The sequence below is a fragment of the Callithrix jacchus genome, chromosome 6, assembly GCF_049354715.1.
Source record: "Callithrix jacchus isolate 240 chromosome 6, calJac240_pri, whole genome shotgun sequence".
Lineage (NCBI taxonomy): Eukaryota > Metazoa > Chordata > Mammalia > Primates > Cebidae > Callithrix > Callithrix jacchus.
The window spans coordinates 121,380,061-121,400,383 of NC_133507.1; the positions used below are offsets into that span (position 1 = coordinate 121,380,061).

A 20,323-nucleotide genomic window follows, 5' to 3' on the forward strand; every position below is an offset into this window, starting at 1 on the left:
TGGAAGTCCAAGGGGACATTTGTGCACATAAAGACCTTATAGTTAATTGGATTTTAAATGACATTGAATTTAGTATTACATTTTAAGACAATTTTAAGTCTTTACAACTTATAAATCTTGCTATATTATTTACATCATCATTTTTACTAATTCTTTCTTAGGTTCAATTAAGTTTATCATATTAAATTTTTCTAGAAAAGTAGTTCCATTTGAAACTTAATTACTTAAATTCCCCTCAACATTTTAAATTACATATATAAATTTAATATATCTCATTTGTCTTAAGCACTTCAGATGTTGGACAAGGCAAACTCACAAACCTAACAAGCAACGTGTTCCTAAGCTTTTAAGTAACTCTTGTAAGATTAATAATTCAAAATTAAAGGTATACTAAACAGAGTTTTCTTAAAATACTCCAGTTCTCTTCATGAACTTTGTCAAATATACTGACACCTGCCAACTTAAAACCACAAAAGGAAATCAATTCCATATTTTAAATTGAAAATCACAAATCAGATTGCTTAATGTACCAGATTATCTATTTAAATAATGAACACACTCAGATTATCTTGATCATTGCAAACCTTAATCCTAAATTTAACATAAAATATTGACATTCTTGGTTTGACTTGTTTTATTTTCTTTATGCTGATTTATAAACCTTTAAACTGTGGTAAAGTTACTTGAGTAGTAGAGAAGATTTACCACATTAGATAGACTGAGGCTTATGAGTTGGAAATTTCAACAAAGACAAGATTACTCAGTCAGATTCACATCAAGCCGCAAGTGAATGTGCTAGGCTGTCTCGTATTACTGAATTTAGTTTTCTGTGTTAATGGAGCCCCTAAGACTATATTTTTCAGCTCAATTATTGTTTCCTGGGCATTTAAAATTCCTCATCTTTACCCACAGATGAATTGGATAAATGGCGGTCTGTGCCCCAACCAGATTTCAGTGAAATCCCTTACCTTTGACTGTGATGTCTTTCTTTTTGCCAGAATGAAAGATTAGACCAGATTCTTCATTCTTTTTTATTGTTCTTGTCTGGATCTAGGCCATAATTCAAGTGTCGTTTTATGGAAAATAGCTATCATTATTTTTGTTACACAGTTTTCTCAATTATTTTGTTATTTATTTCAGACCTTGTTTAGTCAGGCATCTAAATAATCTTAAGCAACATTTTGGAACCCTGAAATAGAGCAAACTTCATTAAATGAAACTAATGTGATCCAGGGTAAAGCTACGGAATATTTAGATAGTTAATCTTTTTGATTGTGAAATTATTTTATTCTTATGAAATTTGTTGAAATCTTCATTAAAAGTAGATTATACACACAACTTGGGATTTTTCCTACTTTTCAGTTATAGCTTTTTTAGTTTTATATCCTAATGATAAAAATGCTGACAACAACACAGACATAAATGAGCCTCTTGAACCAAAATAGAAAGTCACTAGCACATCATCACTTTCTTAGAGGTTAACTAAAGACCTTGGGTTTCATGTACTCATTCTTCCTTCTTGGGACATGATAATGTTTGATGCCAAGACCTGTGGACTTTGGAGCATCTCTGGAGAGCATCCTGTTTTAAAAACTTAATCAATAAATACGCGGGCTTCCTTGTGTCCAGGATAAACAGCAAACAGATAGATGTAAAGCCTGCACTCATCAAGCTTTCAGGCTAGCTGAAACTGCTAGATTGGTTGACAAGGTTCACCTAACTTCAGGAATTGGTGCTGCAGGTTTTTGGACTAACCTCAGCCCTGGGGAAGCCCATTTGCATGCCTTTGAGGCAGGCGGAACTGAGTTCAAGTTCAAGTCCGACCTCTATCTCTAATTGGCTGTGTGTCCTTGAACCATGTTGTTGACTTCTCAAAGTCTGAGATTTCTGGCAATGGCTCACATGTATAATCCCAGACCATTTGGAAGGCCAAGGCAGGAGGATTGCTTGAGGCCAAGAGTTAGAGACCAGCCTGGGCAATATAGTGAGACCCCCACATGTCTAAAAAAATAAAAATAAAAAATAAATTAGCCACATGTGGCGGCATGTGCCCATAGTTCTAGCTATTCTAGAGGCTGAGAGGAGAGAATCACTTGAGCCCAGGAGTTTGAGGCTGCAGCAAGCTATGATCATGCCACTGCACTCCAGCCTGGGTAATAGAGACCCTGTACTAAAAATAACAACAACAACAATAATATCCATCTCAAGTTGTTATTGTAAAGATAAAGTGAAAAAATACATGCACTTGGCACAGAGCCTGATACAATATATGTGCAAAAAGGGAAGAGCTCTTATTAGCAAATTACCCTGACCCCTTCATATTACAGTCAAAAAATGGAGGTCAGGGTTTCTATTGCATCTCTCAAATAACAAGCCTATATCAACACTATGTCTTCTCCACAGATAGAGGGAACCATGGATTTCTCCTCACTAACTACAGAACTGTCTTTCCAACCACCCTCTTTAACTTGGTTCTCTGTGGTCTCAAGAGAATTTTTGACACTTTACATTTCCTATAGACGTTATAAACCGTATTTCCTCAATTATAACAGAATCTCCTAAATCCCTCATGGCACCTAACAAACACAGTGCTGAGAAGACTGTAGGTACTTCATAAATATTTGTTAAATGAGTTATTGTAAATAAATCAGTATCCATACACTGTGGGAACTAATATTAATGAACACTCATGTCATTGCAAAAAAAGAGGAGGTATATTCTAGATGACTAGATCTTACTTTGTTAATAATATTTCGAGTTAGCATTTTGAGTATACTCTACTAAACACCTCACATATATTATTCCATTTATTTCCACAATAACCCTGCAAGATGTGATCAATTCCTGCACAGATTTGACAAAAGAAGAAACTAAGCATGTTGTAGTGCCCGGGTCTCAAACTTCATGTTTATACTCAGGTATTCACAGGTGTCAAGTTCACTAGAGGTAAGGGAAGAAAACATTACTTTGTAAATTAGTAGTAATACAAACAAATTATGAAGTAGAATACAAAATTCATAAGAATTTTTAAAGAATAAAAAGGATTTCAAAGAATCTTTGTGCTTAAGGAGCCATTTCTCTGGCTCCTGATGCCAACCTTGATTTTGAGTATATTTTCTGCTGAGGGTTATTGTTTGAGAAGCCTTAAGATTTTCTGTGGTTCAGATAATAAAAGCAAGCTTCCAATGTGTTTCAAAAACTTGAAGGAATTTATAAATCCTATTGAGAAAGTGGATTTCAGCATACCAGATACTGTTTATACATACATAATATTAATTAATCTTGAATGCAGTGAAAACCTAAGCTGTATGGAACTGTCTCCCTGTACAGATTTCTGAAAGGATAGTGCTTTCAAAACATACTTATTGTTCTGTTTTAAATTACAGGATCAATGAAGCTTAAGATCTGATCTGTTTTTGTTTTTTGCTTATGTGATTGATGTTTTTGAGGTGAAAACGTCCCCCAACCCCCACCAAAGAATATTGGCTTTAGATCTCAAGTTTTAAGGCATTTTTCATAACGAAAGGCTTTGAAATGTTAATGAGACTATATGTAAAACTCATTCCAACTCTTGCTGATGCAAAGTATTTATTTCTGTGCATATTTGCATGAGTGTAAACTCAGAATTTATTGGTGATCTTGCACCTGCATTCCTATTTTAGGGCCCATTTATATCTATTTCTACGAAATCTTTTGTTTGGTATGAATGCCCAAGTTCTACTTAATCAAAAACAACAACGACCCCTAATTGTCACCAGTCTTACAAATGATCCATGAAGAAAAGATCTGTTGGACTATGTCGTTACTGAGGGTCTGCTGACCCCTTTACTAGCTGCTTTTCAAGTCTGGGCCTTTAGATTTTTATTATTATTATTATTTTGATGAGTAGGGGTCTTGCTTTGTTGCCCAGGCAGGTCTCGAACTCCTGAGTCAAGCAGTCCTCCTGCCCCAGCCTCCCAAAGTGCTAAGATAACAGATGTGAGCCACTGCACCCAGCATAGAATTAATTTTTCATTTTAGTTTGCAAGAAGAATATATCTCATTTCATCTTCCTATTTGAATTGTTTTCTCATGCTGCAGATGTTAGTCCTATCCATATGTTGAATTACAATGGCAAACAAATAACATAACTAATCAAAGGTATGAATCCTAAACAGTCTTAAGTGACTGCTGTAGAAAAGGAACTATCCTTCTTTAGATATTCCCTTTAAGTAACTCATTAATTCATTCATCGAATTCTTCACTCAACAAGCATATTACACACCTCTTGTATACCAAGTAGGCACTAGGTGCCATGGACACAAAGAACTACATGGTACAGTTCACACCGTAGTCTCGAGAATGATTAGAGGTGCTCACAGGGAACAGATAGGTAACATTAATGTGCCAAAAGGTGCAGGGGGAAACTGTGGCACACTGGGTGCCCGACTCCATCTAAAAAGGTCAGTGACTTCTTGGCTCAAGCCACTTGTTGCCATGTAGGAATGTTAACCAACTGTGGCCAGAAATTCCAGTACTTTAAGAGATGCCAGAGAGCCAGCTTTCTTTTAAATGTGGGCAGTTAATTTCTAAAAGCAATGTGTGGACCAAACAAGACATATGTACTCTGGCTGAAAATGATGGTGAGCCACCCTTATTGTGACCTTTGGTCCAACTGGGTGTCCTGAGACATCACTCAGCAATATGTTGTCTGCATTGAGATGAAAATTCCTTTCACTCTCATCATCCAGACAAGTTTTTCAGTAGCTCCTCTGTATTCAGAAAGACTATTAGGCACAGATCCGTCTGCCCGGCCACATGGTATTGTAAATGGAGATCAGGAGGAGCCCCAGTTAAATAATCAAAGCATGATTAGCATAGTTTGACAGACGATAAAGCTGTATGTGTTACAGACTAATTATTTTATTCACATCTTAACATTGATATTGGCATAAAAAGATTATGTCTTTCAGTCTGTCTAAAGAATGGTTTATGATTTGCAGGGAATCTTAACTCTTGGTGGATTCTGTACTTCTTTTTGGGCTTTTGCAGTGATTATCGTTTGATATTTTGTGTAATAAGAACTCTTAAAATCAGAAATCATATTGTTTGGCCCTGCATGTGTGCTGTGAATCTGGTCTAATAAAGCAGTTGATCCTTGTTCAGCCAAGCATGGAATGTGAGTCCAACATGCATGTCATCTTAGATGAACACCTCTTTTCTTATAACTCAAAATGCTCATCCCAAAGAAATGAAGACAATTCATATATGAGTCAAATTAGAGAGCCACAAGTCTATCTATCGAAAGATCCAACTTCATATTTAAACCTCATCCCATGTGTTTGTATTAATTACTTCTGAGCTCCATAATCTTTTGGGAGACACATGTATACACACACAGACACAAATTAAGCGATAGGCTACTACATCTATTAAAACCTCTAGTTCATCTGACGATGTGTGAAAATGTTGGAGCCCGAGTACTCCCTAGTGTCTTCTCTACGCGTGCAGGTGCTAAAAAATTCACACGAATCTAGTTCTAGCTGGCCTCACTCACTCTCAAAATTTTTCCACTGGGGACACTTATAGAAAGACCTAAGACACTCTGGGGTAGAACTTCTCTTTCTTTGCAGAATGAAAACATATCTGCAGAGTATCAAAAGCAGAGAGATTTTTGGCTCACAAAAAACTAATAAAGTTAGATTTTTATGTCAGATTCCAATAACACAGCTAGTCACCCTAAATGAGTATGTATTAAAGTTCAAGAGGGCTGCTGCTGTTAAAGTTTAATAGTGCAGCACATATAAAATGATTTCTGCTCAGTAGACTTCCTGTCTTTGCAGTATCACTCAGAGAGGACTTTAATAAGTGTTGTTTTTCAGAGCTCGTTGTTGCGAGTAACTCACAAATTTCAAAAGTCTAAATTCCATAAATGAGGTCAGACACCAGTGAAGAAAATGCAGAGTGGGAGTGTACAGTGAATCAGAAGGGACTGTTTGGCTTGGGGATTGGTGGAGGAGGACAGGAGGAACCGGGTTGTTGGCAATAGGCACCGAGGGTAAACCCGCCTCCGTGACCAACTCAGAAAACACAGTCATGGTCCAACAAAGCAATCAGTCTGTGGAGCGAGAACTGATTCCAAGAAATTAGGTTATTTAATATGTTTCAGTCTCTGGCCCTAATGTGTGACTCCTCCTTATTTGGCAGTGGAAATCCTGACCACTCGTCAGAAGAAAGCGGAAGAACTAAAGAGACTTACTGACCTTGCCAGTCAGATGGCAGAGATGCAGCTGGCCGAACTCAGGGCAGAAATTAAGGTCAGTTCTAAAATATCACAGCCTGAACCCTGAGCCAGAGAGCTGATCCCCATTATGTTTGTTTTGCATCCACAGAGTGCTGCTCTCTGAGGATCTAACATCTACACCCAGCTCTCTTTCACAGGGTGGAAATAGAGAACACAGAAGGGGGAAGACCCACATAATCACTGTGTTTAAGTGCAATGTGTTTTGAAGGAATGTTTTACTCCAAAGGAGAAGTACAGGCTATTTTGTCAGTCAGTAGAGACCAACCCAAATAAAGTAACTTGGCCATGAATTATAGCTGGGATGGGGGATATTATTTTAACACACTGTGATTTATAGGTATGTATATAAACACATCCACAGGTATATACACATACATGAAGCATGAACGTAGTGTAACAGTGAGGATTAGAAAGTATGCAGTCTGGAGATTTCTTTCCTATATTATTTTCTAGTTTAGTTGCATTTTTATTAAGAATACTCCCCATAAATACGTATTTATTCAATTCCTTCATTGATATGCAACAGAAACTGGCCCTGGCTAACCTCAAGGACAAGTAGAATTTGAAAGGATGTGAGTATAGCTCACCAAAGCAGAGCCCTATCTGAAGGCTCAGGTCAACAATTAGGCGGGAACTAGGGTGGCTCGGGTAAAATAAGAAGCAATAATCACTAGACACGCTCTGATGGGACCCTCAGCCCTGTACCACCCTACTCAGCTCAGATCCCTAAGTGATAGGCTCTGATTGGCCTCCACTTGGGTCACGTCCATCATTTGGCCCAGAGAGGGTATGACATCTTGATCGCCAGACCCACTGAGACTATGGCTCTTTGAAACTGCGTCAGGGTACAGTTACCAGAAGGGGAAATTGTTACCAGGAAGGCAAGTATAAGTATTTACAACAAAATAGGAAGAAATTTTTAAATTCCCCTTATCCTTTTTTTTACCCGGTATACTACACATACACACACACACACACACACACACACACACACACACACACGCCGTTAAGCTTCTTACCCACTTTCAGGAAACTAGAGTGGTTGTAAGACACAGCTGCTGCTAGCTTTAGAAGTAAGATTGCAAATTGGGGCATAAAACTGGTTGGCAATGATAGACACTGGCAAGTGACCCCCCTCCTAGTTGGGTACGAAAGCAGGCCCTATGGGGAAGAGGACCTCTCCCAAGGGTGCTGAAGGTGTCAGTGGCCTTTCTATTCTTATATTCTGTGGTCTGGCCTCTGTGGCCTCCCACCCAGCCAATTTCATTGGCCTCTTCACTAGTCTCTCTGCCTACACTGTCTCCCTCTAGCCTCATACTCCACGAAGACCAGATTTAAATTCCCAAAGCAGATCTGTTTTCCCCCATTATATCTCCTTCCCCTCAGAAAAAAATTCCCAACTGGACTCCAATATATATTCCAACTTCCATCTCCCCCTACAAAAATCCCAGCTTGCTAGAACATCAAGTAAGATACATAAAATTGCCAGCTTCCTGGTCTATTGAAATCAACTCATCTCCCAAGTTTCATTTCTGCCTGTCAAAATCCCACCCATCATAAAATGGTTAGTAGCACAGGCATTAGAGTGAAACAGTCCAGGTGCAAAATTTTCTACTTCTATGACTTTGGATAAATTACGTGTTCTCTTAGATTCTTAGAACCCCAATTCCCCCATCTGTAAAACAGAGGTCATAATAGTACTGCCTTCATAATACTGTGATCAGATGAAATGAGATGATCTGATAAGAATTTGGCCAGTGCCTGGTAAGTGTTCAATAATTTTTTTAATGTTCCCTCTTACATAATCTTTCCCCATTGCCCTCAGTAGGAAATCATTTCTTCCTCTTTTATATTCCTGAAGCACCAATCACATTCCACGTTGTATTGTAATTAATGGTATCTGTTTTCCTTGTCATTGCTAAACTCCCTGGTAAACTCAAGAAGGGACTGAGTCACAATTATTTCTGTATTTCTCACCCTGTCTTCTACATGTAGATCTTAATTTTAAATGAATTGAAAAATAATCTCTTTCTCACTTCTTTTCACAGCACTTGAAATTCTGCCATTTAAGATTATATTTTCCAGCCACTAAATGCTTTGTGGACTTCCTAGTTCCCTATTAAAATAGGATGGGGGTCTAGGAAGGACGACAAGTTTTCTCTTGATGGTCAATACCTTAGCAGGCACTCGGCCAAACTCAGAAGACCCTACCAGAATGCAATTCAGAAAATTACTAGGAGGGCGAGGGGTGCTAAAAGGTTAAATAGATGAGTCAGACACACATTCCATGTAGGCCCAGACAAGAGAAACACAGGACCCCACATATTCCCCAGGCAGGAAGATGGTCATGCCCCAGCCAGGTCAGGACCAAGACTGAGCATAGAGCCTCCCAGCAATGGGGTTGGAAAGATCCCCACCAGGTCAGCCCCGCAGTGCGTGCAGGAAGAGCACAGTGAAAACATCCACAGGGTGCCTCGGTCATTTCTGTAATCGTGGGGCTTCTGCTTTCCATCTCTTTCCTCCAGCACTTTGTCAGCGAGCGTAAATATGATGAAGAGCTCGGGAAAGCTGCCCGGTTCTCCTGTGACATCGAACAGCTGAAGGCCCAAATCATGCTCTGTGGAGAAAGTGAGTTTTGCATACTTGTTAAATAATTCTGTGTGAGTAAGCTTGGTGCTATTTGGAGTTGCTATAGGAAATGTCAGGTGTGCAGTCCCCCAGGGGGCTAAAGTGAGGTCTAAAGAGATTTAATGATCTAAGCTCATGACACAAGTCACCAGAAATGTCAAGATTTGAACTTAGAGTCTTCAAATGCCACTGCCCATCGGTAAATCCCCAGGATTTATTAAGTGGAACAGAACAGGTCAACTAGTTTATACCTTTTGCAAACTTTTCTTAAGCACTGCCAGTTAAGCTGCCTCTCTGGTTTCAAATAGCCCTGGTTCTACAGAAACTTGTCAGGCAGAGAGTGAGTCTTCCTAATGTGTCCCAACATGTCTGGAAACAATCAGTTATTATTGTGCAGGGCCCAGCTGTTCTGTGAGCCCCTCAGCAATGCCCTGAGCCTCTGCCCTTGGTTCTCTGTGCTGAGTGAGGGCTACAGATAATGAAAGACTCCACTCAGCCATTAGGTTAGCCTCGTTCCCTATTAAGCCTTAATTAGAGCAGCTAATGTGCAACAAAATTGGCTGCTATATTTTCCCCCTACACCAGCCCACCCACAAGGGTAGGTGGGAATGAGCACTGAAGTGGCTTTAAGGACAGCCACAAGGAGGAAAGAAGGACTAGTGAGTGATGCAGAAACCCACAGCCTTGCAGTCAGCTGAAAAATCAAGATTTGGCTGCACTTCCTATTACGGTATAATTAACTATACTATGCTACACTGCATATATGTATAGTACTACAATTTACTTTTATCACTTCACAATCTATGGTAGATATTTTTTCACATCAATATATTTAACCAGTCATTTCTGTAAAGATAATTGATGTCACCAGTCTTCAGGTTGCTGCATTTAGACTACTTCTAGTTTTTCACCATTAAAATAACACTGCTGATCACCTGAGGTCAGGAGTTCAAGGCTAGCCTGGCCAACATGGTGAAACCCCGTCACTACTAAAACTACAAAAATTAGCCAGGCATGGTGGTGTGCGCCTGTAATCTCAGCTACTCGGGAGGCTGAGGCACGAGAATTGCTTGAACCCAGGAGGCAGAGGTTGCAGTGAGCCAAGATCGTGCCACTGCACACCAGCCTGGGCAACAGAGTGAGACTCCATCTCAAAAAACAAACAAATAAATAAGATAAATAAATAACACTGCTGTGAGCATCCTTGTCCACACATCTTTGGCAATTATTTGATTTTCTGACTGAATTTTTAAAAATTATTTTCACTTTTTCCCTCGTACTCTTTCTTATGAAAGAATCTACTTATTTGCCATTCTCTATCCAGAGCTTTTGCCCCATCTCTAGAAAAGGGAACAGTCCAGTTCACAGTTGTAAAGGGAACTGCCCACCCTTCTTTCCACGTCAGCCCTCAATGAGCAAGACAGTGATGCTGAGTGACGCCCTGTCACCCATCTCAGGTGTGGTGGGGAGACACCCCTTCACCTCCTTTCCTCCTCAGCACTTCAAGTGCCATCTAGTGGGAGAAATGGTCCCTTACGAAATTCCAGGTGTCCGTTCTGAAAAGACAGAGACCATAATTGTCCAAAGGCTCTTCCTTCTCAGCTTTGTTGAGAGCACATTGAGAACGTGCAGGTACTGGTAGTGAACCGGAAATAGTGGTCCCTGATCTGCAGACAGTAATGACCTTGTAAAACTGAATCTGGTGAGCACAGGAGCCACAGAATTCCCCTGGTAACATTTGGACAGGCCCAGCTTGCTGTCACACCTTCCCAATACAATGAAGACACTAGGAATGCATCCCTGGCCTTTCCATTTCTCCTGTATTGTGATCCTTACTGGTCCCACCTAATCCTCTAGCAGAACCCTGGGATTAAACCTGATCCATCAAAGGGAGCAGACAAAATTGCTTTCAAAAATTGGTGACAGTTTTAAGAATCAAAGAAAGCTCTAGCTGGCAGTCAGATTCTGGTAAACTGTGAAAGAGAAGTCATGGTTTTATCCTTGAATTGATTCCCTCCAGTTCCAATTCAGTGTAATCACATAGAAATCATCCCAGCAGAAACCATCACTTTCCAAAGCAGCAGGAATGTTCATATTTAATGCTGAGCAGACCTACCTGAGCCTTGAGCCCTGAGCCCTGATGGGGGTCTGCCTGATCAGCTTGCCTTGCCTGTGACCTTGGAATTGGTGCACATCTGCAGTGAGGCTGCAGAAAACAGAGCTGATTAAAGGTGGGATAATGGAGTGATAATGAAATATACAAAATGCCTTAGGGGCTGGCAGGCCTGGCCCTGTGTTTGGGGGATATGCATGACCCAGAGTAGCAGAATTCCTAACATCCAGTATCACCCCATTCCCAAACTCTAAGAACATCGTGGCTCTGACAGGCCAGAGTATCCACATAGCTCCCAATCTTTCTGTGTCTGCAGTACCAATTGGTCCAGGGAACTGATCAGGGAGGTGAGAATGGGTTTGGTAATGGGGAATCTCGAGGCAGAGTGCATTTACAGACAGGGTCAGAGAGGGAATCTTGAGGTATCATTATCTCTTTTCCCTTGGTGATTCTTGACCTAAAGAATAATATTTAAGTTGCTCAGATATGTCTTATTTCTTACAAATGTCTCACAACTTGGATGATTATGCTGTAATCACAGTTCAGTGATTCCCACAGGAGAAATTTGGTTGTTCTCTTAAGTACCAAGGTGCCCTTTCAAATAACATCTTTCAAAAGAAAACTTTGTAGAGCTCCTGGCCAGTTTCTTCATCTTCTAGTGCTTCCTAATGGGTTACTGAGGCAGCAGTGTTGAAGGTGCAGCTTGTAACACTGAGCACTTTGTTGCAGTTACACATCCAAAGAACAACTATTCCTCAAGAACTCCCTGCAGCTCCCTGCTGCCTCTGCTGAATGTGCATGCGGCAACCTCTGGGAAACAGAATAATTTTTCCCGAAAATCGTCCACTCACAATAAGCCCTCCGAAGGCAAAGCAGCAAACCCCAAAATGGTGAGCAGTCTCCCCAGCACCATCGACCCCTCTCACCAGGCCATGGCAGCCAACAAGCAGGTAAGCAGACACCGGTGCAGGGTACCAGGGGGTGGGGGTGGGAGGGCACCCTGTTTCCAGAGGAAGAAAACAGCAACTACTAGATGCTAGGATTCCTGGGGTCACACTCAGGTTCCTTCCACCTGCCCTTACCCACTCCCCACCCAGCAGCACTGCCTAACTGGCCTCCCCTGGTCTCGCTCGTCTATGCCTCCCAGGTGCTTTCCCATGTGGAGGAAGTGGCCTGCACACACTCTTGACCCCATGAGCAGACAGTCCACCCAAGTGAAGCTCATGGCTAGGACTGCTACCATCCCTGGGGCCCCAAAACCAGCCCACATGTGGAAGGGACCCACAGAGACTCAGGAACAAGATTCAGAACCTGGCCACTGAAACTACTAATGAGAGGAAACCTGGCATTTGTTTTTTAAGATATTTTAATCTCCACTTATGTTGAGTTGATCAATAAGGCTAAAGTTAGTGCAGTCTTCTCTTGGGATTTCAGCAAGGAGAATACATTTCAAAAAACACAAGTGTCCAAAGAACAATCTTTCTTCTCCTTCTGCTTCTCCATTATGTCTTTGGGAGGTGATTTCCCCCTTATCCTTGGAGCATTAACAAAAAATTGAGATCTGCCAGGTGCAGTGGCTCACACCTCTAATCCCAGCACTTTGGCAGGTTGAAGTGGGCAGATCACTTGAAGTCAGGAGTTTGAAACCAGCCTGGCCAACATGATGAAACCTTGTCCCTATTAAAAACACAAAAATTACCCAGGCGTGGTGGCGCATACCTGTAATCCCAGCTATTGGGGAAGCTGAAGCAGGAGAATCGCTTGAACTCAGGAGGCAGAGGTTGCAGTGAGCTGAGATCACACTGCTGCACTCTAGCCTGTGCACCAGAATTAGACTCCATCCAAAAAAAATGGATCTGATGGTATAGAAGTTGGGCATGCTATAAAGACCTTTTATGATCTCCAAGAGAAAGTCTTTTTTTTTTTTTTTTTGGTAAGTCATTTAAAATGCTGCTTTTCTAACAGGTGTTTTGTTAGGTTTTGTTGTCTTGGCCTTTGAGAATTCTCGTTAATGACACTGACGTGTTTCTCAGGCCCTGAAATCTTCATGAGCTTTAAGATAGCACCTTGATAAGGAGCATGTTATAACTTCACTAAAGATCATAATCAAATCTGTTTTTAATTGTAGTCTAAATATATCTTCACAACTTTTGTTCATTTTTTTTTTGGCACAATCTCGGCCCACTGCAGCCTCAACCTCCTGGGCTCAAGCAATTTGCCAGCCTCAGACGACAGAGTAGCTGGGACTACAGGCGTGTGCCACCATGCCTGACTAATTTTTTTGTATAATTTTTGTAGAGATAGGGTTTTGCCATGTTACTCTCAACCTCTTGGGCTCAAGCGATCCTCCTGCCTCAGCCTCCCAAAGTGCTAAGATTACAGGTGCAAGCCACCATGCCTGGACTCTCTGTTCATTATTAAATATCATGCTATAATTAACTCTAAAATTTAGTCTATGAGTTTTCCTTTTTCATAGTTTCTTTAAAAACAAAGGAGGCCAGATTAAGTACTATCTGTATAGATACTTTTTCAATTCTCTGTTTTAGCATTTTAGGTAATAGCTCATTTAAGTTGAAATACACTCAAATATCTAAGTCAGAACACTATAAACCCAGGTAAGAAGGGCCCTTGGGCTGGGCCCTGTGTTTTCAAGTAAGCTTTCTTGACCTTGACCCTGGCATAGCCATGGCTCTCTCTACAGAGTAAGGAGTCAGAGAGACCAGGGAGACAGGGCCACTGAAATCTACACTGTGTATTCTGAAGCATGCTGCCAGTCAGCACTCAAGATCCTGGAATTCTATTCCCAGGTGGGCCCCAGCCTGCTCACAGGGTCTGTTGGGACCACTTTCCTATATACATCATCTTGAAGACAAACCACACCTGTTGGTCTGAAGGGTGGGAGTAGAGGCGAAGCTTAGGTGTGCAAGCTGCAATGTCCACATTCATGTGTGCAAGGCCCCCTTACAATGTGGGATGGAGCCAGAGTTAGGAAGAGACAGCATTCAGACATATAGTGTATGAACCCCAAAAATCTGAGACAAGTCTCAGATAACTTAGAAAGTTTATTTTGCCAAGGTTGAGGACATGCACCCATGACACAGCCTCAGAAGGTCCTGATGACATGTGCCCAAGGTGGTGGGGCACAGCTTGGCTTTGTACATTTTAGGGAGAAATGAGACATCAGTCCATTTGTGTAAGATACACATCGGTTCAGTCTGGAAAGGTGGGACTACTGGAGGCAAAGGCGGACAACTGGAAGTGAGGAGGGTGCTTCCAGGTCTTAGGTAGATAAAAGACAGATGGTTGTATTCTTCTGAGTTTCTGATTAGCCTCTTCAAAGGAGACAATCAGATATGCATTTACCTCAGTGAGCACAGGGGTGACTTTGAATAAATGGGAGGCAGGTTTGCCCTAAGCAGTTCCCAGCTTAACTTTTCCCTTTAGCTTAGTAATTTGGGGTTGCCAAGATTTATTTTCCTTTCACAGGAGTATGGGCCCACATTTGAACTCTTGGTCTGGGCTCTGAATTATTGGGGGTTGGTCTGCCCTAAACCTATACCATCCAGTCACAGTGCACAAATTAAGAACCTTATATATTTGTAACTCATAAAATTACATGTTTTTATAAGAGGTTTGATTTTCAAAACAGGTTTGTGTTTATGTTACAACTTAAGAACCTTGTCAGGAGACAGTATATAAAGTGGGAATAGCTCCACCATTTCCCTGCTATAGGTAGACCTTGGGCAAGTCCCTGAAACTCCTTATCTTCATCTGTAAAATGAAGCACATAATAGCAAAATCTAAAAGGGTGATTCTGATGTTAAATGAGGTAGTGCATGGTGAAGAACCTCACTCAGTGCCTGGCATATGGTAAGCACTCAGTGAGTGTTGGCTATTATTGATCTCAAGGAATTCAGAAATCTTTTCCTCATACAGGAGCTTAATCCATTGCATCCCTACCCTCATCCATTTATGTCCTTGGCCACTGATTTGCTGAAGGAATGATTTTTCAGTAGAGGCTTTAACATTTCTTTGCTTATAACTGCAGAAAGTTTAGAAAAACAATTAACTACCTCTGTGAAAATACACCTTATTTCTGCATGCCACCAAAACCTGCCAGATATGCTTCACCCCTATATTTGCCCAAGATAATATTTCTGAACTATGAAGATATTTGTTTAAAAAAAAATTAGAAAAGCTACTTTAGAGAAAAAAAGTTACAGACAGAATTTTACTTTTTCTTCACCTATGTAATTAGAATTCCTATGCATAGTCTTGAAACAGGAAAATTTCCTTGCCCCCTTTGCAGGCCTTGCAACAGGGGTGCCTCATTTACTCAGCCTGAAGCTCTCAGCCCCTCGGGAGATGGGGAGCATGCAGGTGGACAGGTGCAGGAGCTAGAGCAAGTACTTTTGGGTGCCAGCAGGATAAAAACTCCCTGCAGCCCCATAGCAGCATCTAGGGTGGTACCCGTGACCCCTGGAGCCCCAGAGGACATGTGTTACAGTACTCTTTTAGCTTTGCAGTCCAAGGATGGCTTGAGTGTTTAATAGCTCAGTAGACCTTCAGCTTTTTCATGAAGGCAGAGGGTCAGTGTGACACTTTTCTGTATCCTGAGCTCTTGTCCAGCATCCATGAAAAATCAGGTTGTATGAACCAAGTGAAGGATAGTAAATACCGGGGATTTTATTGCCAGTGGAAGTGGCTCTCAGCAGGAGGGAGAGCTGGAAAGGGGACAGAGTGGGAAAGTATTCTTCCGCTGAAATCCAGCTGTCTCTGGCTGGACTCTTCTCCAAAGTCCTGCCGTCAAGCCATCCCTCTAAAGTCAAACTGCTTCTCTCTGACATCAGACTGCAGTCTCTGACATGTGGCTCCTTCTCCTCTTCTCTGCTGTCTGCCAGTGGAACCTGGGGTTTTTATGGAAACAGGATGGGGGGTGGGTGGGCCAGTGTTGTGGTTTTGGAAAAGACAACATTTGAGCAGGAAAATAGGGCTTGAGCATGGGGCTTAGCCAGGGACCCCACCCTTTTTCTTTATAGAATTTCTGTGCTTTCCATCCCTATCAGTCTCTACAGAATGTCCCAGAAATCTCCATAATAGAGGATCATCATTACTCTGCTCCTGGCTTATATTTTATTCTGCTATAGTTTAAGCATCTTTATGGATTTTATTTGACCCAATTTTTGAATTGTCTGTCTTATGCTTCTGTAACCTCTTTCAACATCATTTTCTTGCAGTTCCATTTACAAAACAGTCCACTATTCTTTTAAGATTAAGAATTTTATCTGCTTGACCTCATCTTCATGTTTCTGATTCTTCTGGTGTATCAAAAAATCTTACCTGTGGCTTAGAGATTTGGTTTCCCTGATGTCTACTGGTGTCATCTGTGACCTACTGGCATCTGATACTTATCTCTTTTCTTTTTTGGTAGAATGGATCTTCTAACCAAAGACGGAGATTTAATCCACAGTATCATAACAACAGGCTAAATGGGCCTGCCAAGTCGCAGGGCAGTGGGAATGAAGCCGATCCACTGGGGAAGGGCAACAACCGCCACGAACACAGAAGACAGCCACACAACGGCTTCCGGCCCAAAAACAAAGGTGGTGCCAAAAATCAAGAGGCCCCCTTGGGGACGAAGACCCCTGAGGCCCCGGCCCATTCTGAAAAGCCCCGGCGAAGGCAGCACGCTGCAGACACCTCGGAGGCCAGGCCCTTCCGGGGTAGTGTTGGTAGGGTTTCACAGTGCAATCTCTGCCCCACGAGAATAGAAGTTTCCACAGATGCAGCAGTTCTCTCAGTCCCGGCTGTGACATTGGTGGCCTGAGCTAGGATGAAAAAAGAGCAGTTTCACTCAGTTTTGGTTCCCTGCCCGAGGTGCTGACCCAATTCGCTGCCAAAAGAGAATCAATCAGAATATACAAATCCTGTATGGTTGTGTCTCCTCTCTTAATCATTTTTACTAATTCTAATAATCAGCTCTAGCTTGCTTCATAACTTTCATGGCTTTGCTTGATCTGTTGATGCTTTCTCTCATCAAGACTTTGCAGCATTTTAGCCAGGCAGTATTTACTCACTGTTAGGAATATCAAGATGTGGCTGAAGATCAGAGGCTCAGTTAGCAACCTATGTTGTAGCAGTGATGTCAGTCCATTGATTGTCTTTAGAGAGTTAATGTTACAAAAAAGAATTCTTAATAATCAGACAAACATGATCTGCTGCGGACACATGCGCTTTTGTAGAATTTAACATCTGGTGTTTTTCTGGAAATATATATATACATATATTGCTTTATTTGAAACAAATTAAAATATGCTGCATTTGATACCTGGTTAGTTTCTTTTATTGATTGATACCCACCTACTTGTTGAATGTACTTTTTAGTGCTTTCAAAAAAACTTTAGAGACTAGAGGTTGCGGCACAAAGCTCTGAACAATAAATACTGTTTCTCTTGGGACATACTCTTTCAGAGAAAAAAAAAATGCCCTTTCGATTAGGTTACACACAAATAAATGCATATGCACCCTGATCATCTTAGACAGACTATGGGGCAGTTGGGCAGTTGGAAATGTCCATTGCAAGTACCACAAACCTCAGCTGAGCCTAGCTTAAAGAGTAAGAATTTATTGGTTCAGTGAGTGAAACTCCAGTATGTCCAGAGTTTCATTCTTGTCACCCAGACTGGAGTGCAATGGCGCAATCTTAGCTCACTGCAACCTCTGCCTCCTGGGTTCAAGCAATTCTTCTGCCTCAGCCTCCCAAGTAACTGGGATTACAAGCATGCACTACCACGCCTGGCTAATTTTTGTATTATTAGTAGAGACAGGGTTTCACCATGTTGTCCAGGCTTGTCTCAAACTCCTGACCTCAGGTATCTGCCCACCTTGGCCTCCCAAAATGCTGAGATTACAAGCTTGAGCCACCATACCCAGCCAGCTCCCATCTCTTGATTATCTTAGCTCTCCCTTCCTCCTTGGGTTGACATTGCATTCAGAACGGTGGCAAAGGGCCACCACGCTCTTAAGACTCAAGTCTATTCCCCACACTGTCCAGAGAAGATAAGTTATCCTAGTAGCCTCTACATGGAACAAGTGTCTTTCTCAGAAATCCCAGCAAAGGTCTTGCATACCGTTGTTGGTGGGCCTGTCTCTTAAACCAATCATGGAAGGGGGAAGATAAGTGAATGCAATGAACTAATTTACATAGACTAATCAGAGCCCACTCCTGGAGCTGAACCAGATGCAAAAGGGTACTTCTCAGGAAAGGAAAATAGATACTCTGTGGCCCAAACCCCAAATATCCCCAGATCCCCTAACTTTGACTACAGGGCAGTCTAGTCTGGGTGCTGCTTCCATTGCACTCACATGTGTCCTACAGATTTGTTGGCTACTTGCAAGGGCAAATGCTTCTTCTCAGCTCAACGTTAACATTTTTTCTGGCAACCCAGGTTCACTGGTTCTCTTCCACAGAGCAGCCCTGAGCAGCTGAGCCTGCAAGCCACGCAAGCATCTGTTTCTTTTGCCAAGTACAGGAGGATGTTTGCTCTCTCTGTAGAGAGCTTTCTGAGGTCTCTGGGTGTACCCAGAGATTTAATAGGAATTCTAAATGTTAAGTCACATTTCAGGAAGGAAGGAAGGAAGAGTTGTTCATTCAAATAAGAAAGATAAATGTTCAGCACTGTAGGCCCTGTTTACCCCATCTGAGGCCCTGAATTTATGTATCACAAGACAGAAGGATTTTGCACAGGTTTTTATGTAGTAAGATTTTGCTCACCACTGAAAAATGTCAGTATAAATGTGGCCGCTTCAAAGATTAGTCAAGTAGTTCTTGGAACGGGGGAAAAAATGAAGTTGCCAGGTCAGGAGTGCACCTGCATTTGTCAGAGTTGAACCCAACCACTCTTAACCTTGACTCACTCCCTCAGGGTTAAAAAAGCCCAAACACATTCCTGGGCACACAGCAAACACTCCCATGTCACTGAAAAGAAACAAAAGAATGCTAAAAAGTGTTCAGACCTGATTATATTTTTTCCTTTTTTATCTTCTTGAGACAGGATCTTGCTCTATCACCTAGGCTGGATTGCGTGATCATGGCTCACTACAACCTTGAACTCCTGGGCTCAAGCCATCTTCTCACCTCAGCCTCCCAAGTAGCTGGGACTACAGGTTTGCACCACAACATCCCAGATAATTTTGTTAATAGAAATGAGGTCTCACTGTGGTGCCCAGACTGGTCTCAAATGCCTGATCTCAAGCAATCTTCCTGCCTTGGCCTCCCAAAGTGTTAGAATTATAGGCATGTGCCACCTCACCTGGCTGATTTTTGCCTTTGTTATAGATCCTGGGCATGTGAGCATTTATTAATTTGCATTTTTGAAACAGCAATTTCAATAACAGTGTCAGGCCACTTAAACATCATATTACATATCTTCATCTGTCTGGTGGAACTATTGGTGTGATCCTGGAGATCTGAGTCCTATCCTGCCATTCTTTTAAAATGTTTTAAACTCTAATCTGTTTACTTAAAGCACAGTAGTCAGAAAAATAGATTCTTCTCTCTTAAACATTTGCCTAGTAGAAGTTAAAATAGTTTACTATTCGGGAAGATTGAATAACTTCAAACTCACATTGTAGCATATAGATCTTCCACCAAGACTTCATCCTTGAAATCCACCCCTTCCTGTTGGGTTCCCAATTACATTCCAAATTTACATTTCTTTTGAGAATCTCTACATACTCCACTCTGTCCTGGTGATCCTATTCTAGAAGTGCTTACTGCAGCAAGGCACAGAAAGTTAAACACCAATTGCTGCAAAATTCACCCTCAATGGAGGACTAGAAACACAACATGCTCAATTTAAAGCTCAATTCACAAGCAGTTCAATTCTGCTGGCATCAGAAAAAGAGATTCTAATTAAACATTCTTAGGGAAGGACATCAAATGAGGTCAATGGGAAACATTACCAGATTAAAAGTCGTTTTTTGCCAAAGTAACAGATTGGAAATTCTGACTCTCTGAAAGCCTTAATTTGAACCTCAAACTTGATTTCACCATGAGAAGTGGGGATCAAGGGCCTCCGCAGTTCTTTTCCTAGACCAGTTCAGTGCTCCCCAGCCCCACACAGGCACAGGTCCACAACCAGATAGAGAGATGCCTGAATTCCAGGCTACCTTTGACAAAGCTTTCTCCTTCCCTCCTACCCTCCCTTTGCACGCTGCATCCCACACTGCCTGTTTAAAGCGCCCTCCTGTGTCTACAGATGACAAAATGTTTATTTCTCAACAGACATTCCAGTGAC

At 41.6% G+C, this 20,323-nt stretch overlaps 1 protein-coding gene across 21 annotated transcripts in view; it reads left to right on the forward strand.

The window, feature by feature from the left end:
* SPATS2L (spermatogenesis associated serine rich 2 like) overlaps positions 1-17,349 on the forward strand; it is a 171,651-nt gene extending 154,302 nt beyond the window's left edge. For all 21 annotated transcript variants that reach the window (XM_035305244.3, XM_035305245.3, XM_035305247.3 and 18 more), the window contains 4 exons: positions 6,187-6,296; positions 8,809-8,911; positions 11,754-11,974; positions 16,456-17,349. In XM_035305244.3, the coding sequence (XP_035161135.2) occupies positions 6,187-6,296; positions 8,809-8,911; positions 11,754-11,974; positions 16,456-16,851 (830 nt within the window). In that variant the 3' untranslated portion in view covers positions 16,852-17,349. The remainder of the gene's footprint in view (positions 1-6,186; positions 6,297-8,808; positions 8,912-11,753; positions 11,975-16,455) is intronic.
* The last annotated feature ends 2,974 nt before the right edge of the window (positions 17,350-20,323 follow it).